Below are 15,323 nucleotides of genomic sequence, written 5' to 3'. Positions count from 1 at the left end.
AAAATATAAATAATTTTTGACATTTTGAAACCACTTTTAAAATTTTTAAAAAACTAAATTCAGATTCATAATAATTAGCGACCCCAAAAACCCCTTCATACCCACTTCTGTGAAAATTGAATTATTTTTAAAATTTTCATCCGCCATATTAGATCCGCCATTTTGAATTTTGAAAAATTAACATCATATTTGTAATCAGCTACCCAAAAAACCCCAAGATACCGATTGATGTGAAAATCCAACTTTATGAAAAATCTATGCATTGTGACGTTGCAATTTTTGCAACTCACAAAACTTGCCTTTTTTTGTATTATTTACCTTTTGTTTACAAGTTACACACGATAATTAATTAATTAAGTAGTTGAAATCCCTGGCAACACGGTACCTGCGAAAGAACGAAACATTCCACGACCGATTGCGATTTTAGATTATAATTATTATTTTGTACTGCCGTCTTCTCTCCTTATTTCATGTAAATTTTGTACGAGTCAAGCCAAGGACCAAGGACCAAGGATTATTTGCTGATGAGACGTTCGGAAATCACTCTCTATAGTAACTGTTCAATTTAAATTTCACAAAAGCCAACACGCAATATTTTCGGAGAATGAGTCCAACTTGTCAATTCGAATTATGAAGCCAGTCCAATAATCTGCAAAAATGAGGGAAACCATTGTTATCGAGGAAAATTCGTTACGACAACCATAGTTGTATTTACCATTTATCTATGCAAGATTCAAACATGTAATAGATGAGCAAGATAAAGAGATTTCGGATATTTGTTGCTGATTCACCGAAGATTGAGGCTCAACATTATGACTTGGGCGAAATTTGAGGTTAAGCACACATGTTTTTGTTATGACACTGCTGCCAACCGGAGAACGAGATTCGCACAGCTGATCGAATGAATTCTACGGACAGCATCATTTTGTTACGATTAACAGCGTCGCAGTCGACAGCGACAATGTTACCTATTTCCTTAGTTAACTACGATTCCCGATGGATGAGGAGGACGAAAATCCTAATTTTGAGGTTATGTTGAAGAACGTCCAATTTAGTCAGAAACGCTAAGTAGATTAATTATTCGCACCTGAGGACTCAAGAATGGACATTTATTGCCGGATAGTCATTGGAATTACTGAAAATATCTACCAAAAACATTAATTTGGTTTATAGTGAAATCAAATTTGAATAAGTTACGCGCCACTTCCAGTAGCAGAAAATTTCCGAAAAACAATCAGCCAATCAGCGATCACCGTCAACACCTGAGATTTCATACACATCGTCGTTATCCAGTTTCCACTCTTTGTCATTTCTCGGTTCTTCTTTGATTTTTTTTTATATACAGAGATACTGTAAAAACCGTGACGCCAGGCAGAAGCCAATTATTTTGTAAATTAACATATTTTCATTTTCCGAGAGAGGAGAATTAAGTAGATACCCTCTTCTCGTGACAAAAATTTAATTGGTGAGTGAGTTTTGTTAAATTTAATTTCTCTTTCGCTTTAAGTTCACTTTTTCAGTCATAAAATGACTAATGCAAAAAAATTGAACTTGGACATGGGTAAGACTCCGTCAGAAAAAAAGCGATTTGCAAGTGGTCTTCCGATTTCTTCGAAACCTTGGGAAATAGAAGTCTTATATGAATTAAATTTAACCCTAAAAGGATTTTAAAAAATTTTCAAAATGGCGGCCGCTACGCCATATTGAAAATGAGTGTTGCGTTTTTTTCAAAAATTAATAACTCTGAAACTTTTTGATCGATTTTAATAAAATTTACAGGCGATATAGTTAAAAATACGTAGTTTAATTTGATATTATGAACAAAAAAAAATTTCCAAAATTTGTCAAAAAAAAAGTCAAAAAAATTTTTTGAATTAATTTTTAGTTCAGTTGGCCTAATTTTTGTATTTTCTAATAAGTAAATATCGATTCCTTGTAATTTCACCTTTCATTTCATAAAAAAAAATTTATGGAGACTCCAATAGTTCTCGAGATATTGCGACTTTAGTGGGAGCGCGTACCGCGGAATTAAACTTCGTAGCGAGGCGGAATATGAAGCGAGCGTACAAACGTGCACAATAGGGTGTCCGTAACAATGCGACTTTCGAATTTTGTTTACGCCACCCCCCAGTTTAGTTCCAATAAAATAAAAAAAAATTTTCTAAAATTTGAAGCCGATTGATTAATATTAACACGTGCCAGAGATCCATCGAAATTTCCCATTAAAAATACATAGGAAAAATGCACTTTTTAAAAAAAAATTCATAACTTTTTTAATATTCATGCAAAAAATTCTCCAGGTCACATTTGCCTTCATTTTTAGCTGCACTATAAGATAGCACTTTGCCAAAAATTTAATTTTGAAAAATTTTTAAAATGGCGGATGATTAAAGTGGGTCATAAAAATGCACCACAATATATCCAAGGTTTTAACACATAAGTGTTGTCAAAAATTCAAAAAAATTTCTTACTCGGGGCTATTTTCGATCGTTCATCATGAATCTGATATCTGAAATTAATTTTTCCAAATTTTCGATCCAATATGGCGGGTTCAAAATTTTGATTTTCTACATTTTTAAAGTAAAAATTCTAAAATTTGTTTGATTCAACCAAATCATTTTATTTGAGTCAAACAAACATATTTGCTTGTCTTAAAAAGTACATGTGTGAATTTAAAAATGGCGATCTCACTTGTCTACAGTCCGCGTTCGCGTCAAATTTATTTGTTAAATCGGTAAATCAAAGAAAAAAAATTATAAGTGTCGGTTAAATAAATATTAAATACATTGTGTTCATTGACTTACTGCATATTTAATTTGTACCAGTGAGAAGAATATTTACAAAAAGGTTTTGTGAAGTTTTCAGTTTGTTGTTTCGAAAAAACTTTTTCCTGAGTGCACGTATAAAAATCATAATTATAATATGTTTAATGTAATATTTCAAATGTTTTTTATAATTAAGTAATTTTGTTTATATGAAGAAATACATATATAATATTTTACTTAATTGTTATTTATTTTCCTCTAATAATGTTTGAGTTTCCTAATTTAATATTTTCTAGTATACATATTATTGGTTAATTTATAATTTATTATATGTATAATTTTAAAATATCAATAATTATATAATAAATTATAAATTAACCAATAATACGTACTAGAAAATATTAAATTAGGAAATTCAAATATTATTAGAGGAAAATAAATAACAAAATTAAGTAAACAAAAATATTTATTTAAATGAACCAAATACGTTTACTAAAACTATTTATTTGAATCAAACAAATCTTTTCTCTTGAAATAAACAAATTTTTTAGTTATATTAAATAAAATTTTTTGGTTAAGTGTAATAAGCATTTGGTTAATACAAATAAACGTATTGGAAGAAATTTTTTGGTTGAATCAAACAAACGTTTGGTTGACTGTATAGCAATGCATTTATTTGGTTGATTTAACCAAAATTTGGTTGATTCGAACAAATTTTTTTCTGAGTGTACGAATCTAATGTTAAAATTTTATTTTTCAAATTATTCGATCCACTATGACGGATTTAAAATTATGATTTTCTACATTTTTAAGTAAATAGTCTAAATATTAATTTATAGATTAATATTTACAAAAAATAATTATTGGGATGTTTTAGAAACTCTTTTATAGAAATTTAACTTTTTATACCTCTGCTCTTAAAAATCGATTATTAAAGGAATATTTTTAAAAAAATTTTGAATCCGCCATGCCATATTAGATTCGGTAATTTAAAAAATAAATTTTTAAGATTAGATTCGTAAATAGCGCTTCCAAATATCGCCCTTGACGTTGTTTTAGAATGTTTACTTCGAAAATGTAGATAATCAAAATTTTGAACCTGCCATATTGGATCCAAAATTTTGAAAATTAATTTCTAATATCAGATTCATGATAAACGATCGAAAATAGCCCCGAGTAAGAAATTTTTTTGAATTTTTGACAACACTTATGTGTTAAAACCTTGGATATATTGTGGTTCATTTTTATGACCCACTTTAATCATCCGCCATTTTAAAAATTTTTCAAAATTAAATTTTTGGCAAAGTGCTATCTTATAGTGCAGCTAAAAATAAAGGCAAATGTGACCTGGAGATTTTTTGCATGAAAATTAAAAAAGTTATGAATTTTTTTTTAAAAAGTGCATTTTTCCTATGTATTTTTAATGGGAAATTTCGATGGATCTCTGGCACGTGTTAATATTAATCAATCGGCTTCAAATTTTGGGAAATTTTTTTTTATTTTATTGGAACTAAACTGGGGGGTGGCGTAAACAAAATTCGAAAGTCGCATTGTTACGGACACCCTATTGTGCACGTTTGTACGCTCGCTTCATATTCCGCCTCGCTACGGAGTTTAATTCCGCGGTACGCGCTTCCACTAAAGTCGCAATATCTCGAGAACTATTAGAGTCTCCATAAATTTTTTTTTATGAAATGAAAGGTGAAATTACAAGGAATCGATATTTACTTATTAGAAAATTCAAAAATTAGGCCAACTGAACTAAAAATTAATTCAAAAAATTTTTTTGACTTTTTTTTTGACAAATTTTGGAAATTTTTTTTTGTTCATAATATCAAATTAAACTACGTATTTTTAACTATATCGCCTGTAAATTTTATTAAAATCGATCAAAAAGTTTCAGAGTTATTAATTTTTGAAAAAAACGCAACACTCATTTTCAATATGGCGTAGCGGCCGCCATTTTGAAAATGTTTCAAAATACTTTTAGGGTTAAATTTAATTCATATAAGACTTCTATTTCCCAAGGTTTCGAAGAAATCGGAAGACCACTTGCAAATCGCTTTTTTTCTGACGGAGTCTTACCCACATGTGCTCGGGAATATGTCGGCTCCATGCCGGTAGGTTAATATTTTGTGAAAATTTATGATAATGAGACCAATTATTGCTTTGTTACCGATTTAATTCTTGTAATTCATTCGATTAATTATTTTGTTTGTTATTTTCCGAAAATATGCCCCCCTTTTCTTTGTTTCCGCGTAATTCTTTACAAGATTCAATTAATTTGTGCGTATTAGTAAATTGAAATGTGCCATTTACCGACAAAACTCAACTTAACATTTAAATCGGTTAAATTATGAGATTTAAGAATTTTGAGTGTCTGAAAATTAAGAGTGTTCCGCAAGAATTCAGATAAATTTCGATTATTATTTATTTAGTATGTCAGATTTCGATAATTTAATTTCTTTTATGTGATTTTCCGACATTTTGCGATTTTCGTTAGTCATGATGCAAAATCATGTAGTGTGAATTAATGGGAGATTTTCTTTCGTTAATTAAGTGATAATAGTGATAATTATTTCGACTTTAAAGTTTAACTTCTCTCCCATTAAAATGAAATCTCGGAAACTTACATGGTAAACTAATTTTGTCTATTTGCGTTTGATTGCTGATTAATTCTATTTTAGTGTTGTTTATTTACTCGAATTTCGGATAAATTTAGATGTTTTATTTCATGATTTTGTTCGATTTATTGAGTCTGATTTCATGAGTTATTCAAGTCGTGGAATGTTTCAAGATTATATTGCGCTTTGTTTGTTATTATAAATACTTTCGATTTCTGAACCAAATTTCGTTAATAACTGTAAATTTTGAGAATTGTTGAATTTAATGGAAATTTCAAATATAGAATTTTATTACAAATTTGGTTGTCTAATTCGCAAGAGAAACCTCAGCATAAAGAGATGAATCCTCCCCTTCTCCACTTATGTTAGCCGGACACTAAATAAATCTTAAATTGGGACGATATAAATATTTAACTTTGGTTATGTTGGTTGTTACGACTGGTTCCTTTTGAACCTGGCGCCCAACACTGTTTGGTTTGTTTCGGATTTGGGTTATTCAGTAAATGAGTTAGAATTATTATTATTATTGTTAAGAAGAAAAGTATTTTTTTTATTCGTCAAAATTTAAGATTGGAGTTGATAGTGCATAAAATTATCGAGCGAAATTATCCTGGTGGACTATAGTATTTTCCCGAATTAATTTATCACATCACAATGGCGCCCAACGTGGGGCCTGCCAATAATTTCTCTTGCTGATGGTGACTCTTATTGTTATGAAAATAAATTAATGGTTGAAGCGTAGTTCTGTCTTATTTTCACGATTATATATTTTTTTGTTAGAAACAATTTATCAGGAACGAAAAGTGACAAGCAAAGTTGGTCTCGAGCACTATAAACCAAAGTGACAAAACCTAATAATAATATTGTTCAATATTATTTTGCTAAACAAATTATGAGTATTTGCCAATAAAATTATATTATATTGATTTCTGATTTTATGTGCATTTATGTTGTTTATATATTATGTTGTTTATATATTTCTTATGTTTGCTGATCATTGCTGAATTTTGCTGAACCTTGATTGTTTTATTTGCCTTTTGATTTAAAAATTTGCTTTACCTCCTTTATTTTGCCCGCTTTTAATTAAATCCAAAATTTAATTGTTTTGAGAGATCATAAATTATATTTTCTTTCAAAATGACTCTCGTCACGATAGAAGAATTGAAGGCTTGGGCCTACTCATTATCTAAAGATGATGTAACCGATGAACTGGAACGCCGCGGCCTATCGATAAAGGGAATCGTACCGGTGCTTCGTGAAAGACTTTTTAAATCGGAATTAAATAAATTTTCACTAAATAATAAAGAAACAGAATCCTCGCTCGTTGTACACAAGAGCCCAAACAAAAATACCGGTGACAAACAAAATCAACCTACGACGATGCCTTTCGATGCAGGAAATACTGCTAGCGGAGGGGAACCGATTTCCCAAGGTACTCAGCCCGAAATTCGATCAGAATTGACCACACTTCCACCTCCCATAACACAGTATACCACACTTCCACCTCCCACAACACAGTATACCACACTCCCACCTCCCACAACACAGTATACCACACTTCCACCTCCCATAACACAGTATACCACACTTCCACCTCTCATAACACAGTATACCACACTTCCACCGCCTATTACCGCACCTGCTTTCTCGACTTTCACAACACCACACAATTCTCAAGACCTATTGACCGGACCTAATCGAACGGGACTCATTCCCCACGAAGTCCTCACGACACAAGGAATTATGTTACCACCACCTACAGCCACACACACTCACCCAGCTCGGAGAGACACGGGCACTAAGCCCAAAACAATTTCTGATGACCAGTATCGCGGAAATAAAAGAGATAATCAGGTCAGACCGGAAATATATTATAATTCAAAGTATGACAATCATCGTTATCTCGAACCCAATCAAAATAGGCCTCGTGAAGGTAATCAATATGTTAATAATCTCTTGGAAGATGAATTCGCTAGGTTTAACATGAGTACCGTCCCCGACTACCGAAGACCAGGTTATATTACTCACGACAACAGGGGTAGAAACGATTATGTCCGACCACAACGACACTTATACGCTCAAAAAGAACTACGATACGCTAATTCAGATAGGGATTATGACCAGAATAACTTTGCTGATGATCAAGAGAATGACTACCCATCGAATCGACATACGAATGTTAAAATCGTTGACCCAGAGCATGTACGGTTTGAAGACGATCTCGATTACCACAGACATACCCAACCCGCAGCCGATCGTAGTTATAATCCACTCCCAAGTGACCCTAACCATCTCGGTGATCCAAATGTATCTCAAAAACCTAGGTACGATTATCTGAGTAGCACACCACATGACCCACTTCCAAGTGACTTTAATCATCCCAATGATCCAAATATACCTCAAAATTCCAGGTATGATAATTATCCCTATCCAGGTAATACACTACACGAAAATAACCGTTACTATTACGATAACAGACCTCATATTGACTATGATAGATTTTCTTCACAAGGTGATTATTATCGAGATCGTTATGATCATAACACAAAATCAGCTTACGAAGTGATGAGAAAATGGAATATCCGATTTTCTGGAACATCACAAGAAGATGCTGAGTCATTCCTCAAAAGAATCGAGGAAGGTAGGAGTTTCTTCCCAATTCATGGGGAAGATTTACTTCGAATTTTGCCGTTCTTCCTATCAGGGATAGCTTTGAGTTGGTTTAGAGGCTCTAGGCGTCGTTGGAGATCTTTCGATGAGTTCGCTTTCGCTTTCAAAATTAGATTTGCTGACGCGGATTTTCAATTTGAATTACGCCAAGAAATCCATCGCCGAACACAAGGAGAGAAAGAAAAGGTCGCTGATTTTCTCACCTGTATTTGGTCAATGATAGATCGCGTAGTGCCCCAACTATCCGAACAAGAAGCAATAAGCTACGCACACCGCAATTTACTACCACACCTCCAGATATCTGTCCGACGTTCCGAAGTTCGTACGCGAATCGAATTAGAGGATATGACTATTGCGGCTGAAAAAACGTATAGAGTAGTCAAAACATACAGACCCCCTCCACCCCCCGACCGCTCATTATTGCCCGATCTGGCCTATAGAGGAAGAGTATCGGTTAGGAGACGCGAAGCGATTAACACTGTTATTGTATCTGATAATGAAGAAGAGGAAGGACTTGATTATGAGGAAATCTTTCTCCTTAATGATAAAAAGCCCGACAATAAATTTAGAGATCAAAATAAAAACAGCCGTAATAAAACAAACGCGAGTAAGAGCATACAGTCTTCCGATAAAGACAAGAAACCTTCAGAAACGTCTAAGCCCGCTACTAAAGAACAAAATAACCATAACGGGGAAAAAGACGATCAGAACTTAAGAGTCCTGGTCTGCTGGAATTGTGATCAACCGGGTCACCGCAGTCTACAATGTAAAGAACCCCGCATAATATATTGTTTCGGTTGCGGAAAGAAGGGCGAGACTAGAACGACGTGCCCAATGTGTGCGGAAAACTCCAGAAGGGACCGTTAACTGGGGCAGTGCCGGTTCCATTATTCTCGTTAGAGCCCTATCTCGATTTAACCGTGACAGAGAGTTCAATTTCCGAGAACGCTATTTCCATATCATCATTAGATTTAAACCCTGATTCTCGTGAAGTATCTTCCGCAGATTCGATGTCAGAACTCAGCGAAATTTCAGATTATTTGGACGAATCGGATCTTGACGAACCTTGGGAATTTTCTGATTTCCCTAATTGCGAAATCACTCACAAGTTATTAGAACTATCGGAAATTCCTTATGACCGAATCCCTGTAGAAAATTCCGAGTCTTTACCCTTCGTGAAAATCACTATCGAGAATATCACCTTCGAAGCATTAATCGATAGCGGCGCCACGAGAACATTTATAGGTGGATCAGCCTTGAGTTTGATAAAACATCTGCGACTTCCATTTAAAGACTCAAAGGCGAGAGTACAATTCGGAAACGGTCGTGTTGAAGTCTTGTCCAAAGAGTTATGTCTTCCCATCGAATTAAACGGTAAACGAAAATATATTAATGCTAGAGTATTAAAATCTTTGCCCTATTCAATCATTCTAGGATTAGATTTCTTGCGTTCCTTTGAAATAATAACCGATTTTAAGACCCGTTCCTGGTCATATAAGGCCATTCCTGACAAATGGTACCCCTTTGAAATTGCTCCCACGGTAATTGAAGAATGTAATGGTATTAAAGAACTGACTAAAGATCAAGTTGATATCTTGGCTGAATTTCTGAAACAAGAAATCCCTGAAGATAATCGGAAAATAGGATTGACGGACCTAGTCCAACATGTAATTGACGTAGGAGATAGTAAACCCATTAAGCAGAGATACTATCAAATGTCGCCAAAAGTTATGCAATTTATGTACGAAGAATTAGATGAATTACTCGAGGACGATGTTGTGGAACCGTCTACTGCAAATTGGTCGTCACCCTTAATCATGCTCAAGAAACCAGATGGAACTTACCGTGTCTGTTTGGACCTTCGAAAGGTTAATGCTGTAACCAAAAAAGATGCGTACCCGCTTCCGCAAATGAACGCCATTTTGGATAAACTAAGAAGTGCTCGATACATATCTAAGATAGATCTTCACAAAGGTTTTCTGCAGATTCCGTTACACCCTGATAGCCGACCCATTACCGCGTTCACAGTCCCTGGTAGAGGTCTCTTTCAGTATAAGAGAATGGTTTTTGGATTAACCAACGCGCCAGCGACCTTCCAACGTTTGCTAGATAAGCTCATAGGCCAAGATATGGAACCTAATGTTTTCGCGTATCTTGATGATATAATTATCGTCACTAAAACGTTTGAAGAACATCTATATTGGTTGAGGAAAGTCCTAACGGAAATCCGAGACGCTAAACTTAAATTAAATCTCGGAAAATGCGAATTTTGTTGTCAGGAAGTGCAATATCTCGGCTATCTCGTTAACGAAAATGGATTGCAAATAGATCCTGACAAAGTAGCTCCCGTTCTGAATTATCCCGCTCCTCGTAATGTCAAGCAGTTACGCAGGTTCCTAGGTATGTCATCTTGGTATAGGCGTTTTATACCAAATTACGCCACAATAGCCGCATCGTTAACTTCTCTCTTAAAGAAAGGAAAAGGTTGGACTTGGAGTAACGAACAGCAAGTAGCATTCGATGAACTAAAGAAACACCTAACCGAGGCCCCAATAATATCCTGTCCGAATTTTGACGAGGAATTTATTTTACAAACTGACGCTAGTGATACTGGCATAGGTGCCGTGCTATCGCAGAATATCGATGACATCGAATACGTCATCTCATACGCTAGCAGAACTTTAACTAGTCCGGAAAGAAATTACTCGGCAACGGAAAAGGAGTGCTTGGCAGTGATATGGGCCATACAGAAATACCGGGGATACTTAGAGGGTTATAGGTTCACGGTAGTCACGGATCACAGTAGTCTCATGTGGCTAAATAATTTAAAGAATCCCACAGGAAGATTAGCGCGATGGGCCCTGTCCCTTCTTGAATACGATTATCGAATTATATACCGAAAAGGATCTTCTCATCTAGTGCCAGATGCACTATCACGACTCCATGAATCGCCCGAAACCTTAAACTTAGTTGCCAATCCAAAAGACTCTTGGTATGTGAGAAGATTTATTGCCGTGACTGATTTCCCGAATAGATTCCCATGTTGGCGAATTATCGATAAGAAATTGTATTATTACCATCCAAACTTACTGCTCGACGCATTAAGTTTGGACTCAAATGCATGGAAATTAGTGCCTAGAGATGATCAGAGAAAATTTATAATTACCGAAGCACATGATGACCCACAATCAGGTCACTTAGGGATCCAAAAGACCTATATTAGAATTGCGCGAGACTATTTCTGGCCAAATTGTTTCCGAGAAGTCATGACTTACGTTCGTGAATGTCTAACTTGTCAAACCTGCAAAGTAGAGCAAGCCGCTCCCCCTGGAATGATGAATCAAAGGACCATCGAAGAACCATGGACCGTAATCGCAGCAGATATAGTAGGACCATTACCGAAGAGTAGAGCGCAATTCCAATATCTACTCGTGATACAAGACCTTTTCACAAAGTGGATCGAACTCAAGCCTTTACGCTCGGCTAACGGCAAAAAGATCAGTGAAGCCTTCCGTGAATTAGTATTGAATCGATGGGGATGTCCGCAAGTAATGTTGACCGATAATGGGACTGAATTCGTAAATAGTACGATAAAGTCATTGGCCGAAGAGTTCAACATTCGCCACACTACCACTCCTCCATATCACCCACAGGCGAACCCGGTGGAGAGAGTGAATCGGATATTAAAGACTATGATTGTCGCGTACATCGAGAAAGATCAACGAACTTGGGATGAGAACCTATCCGAATTTCGCTTCGCTTATAATACTGCGCATCACACTAGCCTGAACGCAACACCAGCCTTTCTAAATCTAGGACGTGAACCAAAACCGATAAATTCATTACGGAAAAGAGAAGAGGATTCAACCGAAGTCGAACTTACCAACCATGGATCCTGGGATAATCGCATGAAAAGGTTAAGTGTCGTTCGAGATTGGGTTATTGATAATCTCGATAAAACATTTGTGCAACAATCAAAGCGTTACAATCTTCGTCGGCGTGAACTGAGATATCATCTCGGAGATCTGGTTTTATCTCGAAATCGGCAACTTTCCAATAAGGAAAAATTTATTGCAGCAAAGCTATGCGCAAAATTCACTGGCCCTTTTAAAATCAGCAAAGTCCTTTCCCCTTTAGTTTACGAAATAAGTACGCTCGAGGGCACTAAGGTCGGCAAAATTCACATTGAGGATCTCAAACCGTATAAACACGCAGTCGCTGATGTCTAATTTGCTTTGTTCTTTACAGGTCAATTGTTATAAATTACTCATCTGTAGAGATACGAAATTACCTCGCATAAACATGTCTGGAAAAAATCAGAATGACAATTGTGTTCCCGAGACCGCTACGGACATGAAAGAAACAATCAATCGAGCTCAAGAAGAACTTGCATACTTATTTAGTATGACTACAGCCATTGAGAACCAAAATACCTGTTTGCTGAAGACTATCGAACAAATGAGGGAGGCAATTAACGACAAAATGGAGGAAATCACGAGATTGACTAGCGAACTAGAAATTCATCAGACTCTATTAAACAAAATCGAGTCAAAATTCCCGGGTCTACAAGACAATATAGATAAAATTACGAACTTGCCGATAGACCCAACGAAGAAGAAACTTAAATATACTCTTACCCTCGACGCCTACTCTCAGACGGATAAGGATGAATCAGGACTGACAGGAGCTCACGCTTTACCGTTGGATAATCACGCGAAAGGCTTTAATAAAACTCCTAAACCCTCAACTTCATCTTCGACTCGTTTGGGAGAGAAATCCAAAATAGCTGAATTCTCTAAAGAGGAAATGTATTATGCGTTCCCGCCAAATCCCGAACTTACTCTAGTGGATATAGGTAAAGAACTGTCTTTTAACAATAATCCCGAAGTATATGTCTTAAACGCAGTCTCAAGAAGGCGCACAGGCTGTTGGAACTGCGGGAGCTCAGCTCACTACTATCCTGCTTGTGATAAGCCGTTTGAGCGTAAATTTTGCTACCATTGCGGTTTGGAAGGAGTAAAATCGTCCGAGTGTCCATACTGTACTAAAAATATCCGACGCGACTAAGATCGCCCATCGTTAGAATCCGATAATATGTGAATCGTGTAAATCTTTTATTTTTATATCGCTGAGACCTCTGAACACATATGTTGAGTATTCATACCTCTTTAGTTTCAAAATTTCTATTTTTTTGTTAGAAGATTATTCCATTTTTTTGCTATATTAATGATTAAAACTTGTATGAAACAAGACTATCGAACCGTAAAACAATCTAGATACGTCCAAATATTGTTCATATCGAAGTATAATTGCTGAAATTCCTTTTTTTTGTTCCAATAATATCGAAGTATAATTGCTGAAATTCTTTTTTTGTTCCAATAATATCGAAGTATAATTGCTGAAATTCTTTTTTTGTTGTTCCAATAATAATTACTTGTCAACCTAGTTGATGTTAAAATTTCTTGTAGCCGAATTAAATTTACTATTTTTTTTGGTTACTAATCTAAAATTTCACTTTGTTTTCCTTATTCATAAGTCAAATTATACGAAAATTATTTTTTTTATTATTTGAAATCGTTGGTTATTTATAAGAAGTTAATGAGTCAATTTGTTTATATCGACTGTTAGTTGAATTACCAACGTCAGTATTATAGCTTAAAAATTAAAAGAATAAGATTATTTAGTTACGTTGATTTAAGCTTATGAACAAATATGGTCAATACTCATAACCTGTATCAATCGATTATTGAAAATTAAACAAATTTAGTTAAGTCCATTTTACGTATTATCTTTATTATTCTACCTGTTCATTAAATGAGTCACTTTGGTTAATATATTTAAATGACCTAGTTATGAAATTTAAATGATTTTTTTTTGCTATCGGTCATGGAGTGGAATGTTCCCGATCAATTGGGAGAGATTGATTTGGCAAAACCCTCTCACCCTGAGGGCTATCGGAATCCTACCCTTTCAATTATTAAATTTTGCTACTTGCTGTTGCTAATTTGCTACGCTTCCAGAGCACTAGCTCGGTATCGGGGTAGCACATTATGTCGAGTAGTTTATAATAGTTGTTTACAATTATATTTTATTTAAAATTTGATTAATTAAAATTTCAGCTAGTTGTGTCCCGATTTTAGAAGCATAATTTAATACCTAAAACTAAATAAAGTAAAATCCATAGTCTTTTCTTTAAAATCTATCGTGTGTAACTTAAGAAGAAGTTGATTCAAAAATTTAGTTTAGTTATGAATAAATTTTACTGCAAATCGGATAAGTTTATAATTGAAGGCCTAATTCGGCCTCTTATAAGGGAGGGATAGTTGTGACGTTGCAATTTTTGCAACTCACAAAACTTGCCTTTTTTTGTATTATTTACCTTTTGTTTACAAGTTACACACGATAATTAATTAATTAAGTAGTTGAAATCCCTGGCAACACGGTACCTGCGAAAGAACGAAACATTCCACGACCGATTGCGATTTTAGATTATAATTATTATTTTGTACTGCCGTCTTCTCTCCTTATTTCATGTAAATTTTGTACGAGTCAAGCCAAGGACCAAGGACCAAGGATTATTTGCTGATGAGACGTTCGGAAATCACTCTCTATAGTAACTGTTCAATTTAAATTTCACAAAAGCCAACACGCAATATTTTCGGAGAATGAGTCCAACTTGTCAATTCGAATTATGAAGCCAGTCCAATAATCTGCAAAAATGAGGGAAACCATTGTTATCGAGGAAAATTCGTTACGACAACCATAGTTGTATTTACCATTTATCTATGCAAGATTCAAACATGTAATAGATGAGCAAGATAAAGAGATTTCGGATATTTGTTGCTGATTCACCGAAGATTGAGGCTCAACATTATGACTTGGGCGAAATTTGAGGTTAAGCACACATGTTTTTGTTATGACACTGCTGCCAACCGGAGAACGAGATTCGCACAGCTGATCGAATGAATTCTACGGACAGCATCATTTTGTTACGATTAACAGCGTCGCAGTCGACAGCGACAATGTTACCTATTTCCTTAGTTAACTACGATTCCCGATGGATGAGGAGGACGAAAATCCTAATTTTGAGGTTATGTTGAAGAACGTCCAATTTAGTCAGAAACGCTAAGTAGATTAATTATTCGCACCTGAGGACTCAAGAATGGACATTTATTGCCGGATAGTCATTGGAATTACTGAAAATATCTACCAAAAACATTAATTTGGTTTATAGTGAAATCAAATTTGAATAAGTTACGCGCCA

At 34.9% G+C, this 15,323-nt stretch overlaps 1 protein-coding gene across 1 annotated transcript; it reads left to right on the top strand.

Moving 5' to 3' along the window:
- The first annotated feature begins 268 nt into the window (after nucleotides 1-268).
- Nucleotides 269-13,523, top strand: LOC122500725. Its single transcript, XM_043609795.1, has 2 exons — nucleotides 269-1,465; nucleotides 12,308-13,523. The coding sequence occupies exon 2, from the start codon at nucleotides 12,362-12,364 to the stop codon at nucleotides 13,124-13,126; it is 765 nt and encodes a 254-aa protein (XP_043465730.1). The 5' UTR covers nucleotides 269-1,465; nucleotides 12,308-12,361; the 3' UTR covers nucleotides 13,127-13,523.
- The last annotated feature ends 1,800 nt before the right edge of the window (nucleotides 13,524-15,323 follow it).

Source organism: Leptopilina heterotoma, unplaced genomic scaffold, assembly GCF_015476425.1.
Source record: "Leptopilina heterotoma isolate Lh14 unplaced genomic scaffold, ASM1547642v1 Lhet_190, whole genome shotgun sequence".
Classification (NCBI taxonomy): Eukaryota; Metazoa; Arthropoda; class Insecta; order Hymenoptera; family Figitidae; genus Leptopilina; species Leptopilina heterotoma.
Note: the sequence above shows the minus strand (reverse complement) of the source record. Positions and strands in the feature narration are given on the sequence as shown.

Bases quoted from the DNA above. Each gene is read 5' to 3' on its own strand.
- LOC122500725 (XM_043609795.1), top strand. From the start codon at position 12,362: ATGTCTGGAAAAAATCAGAATGACAATTGTGTTCCCGAGACCGCTACG.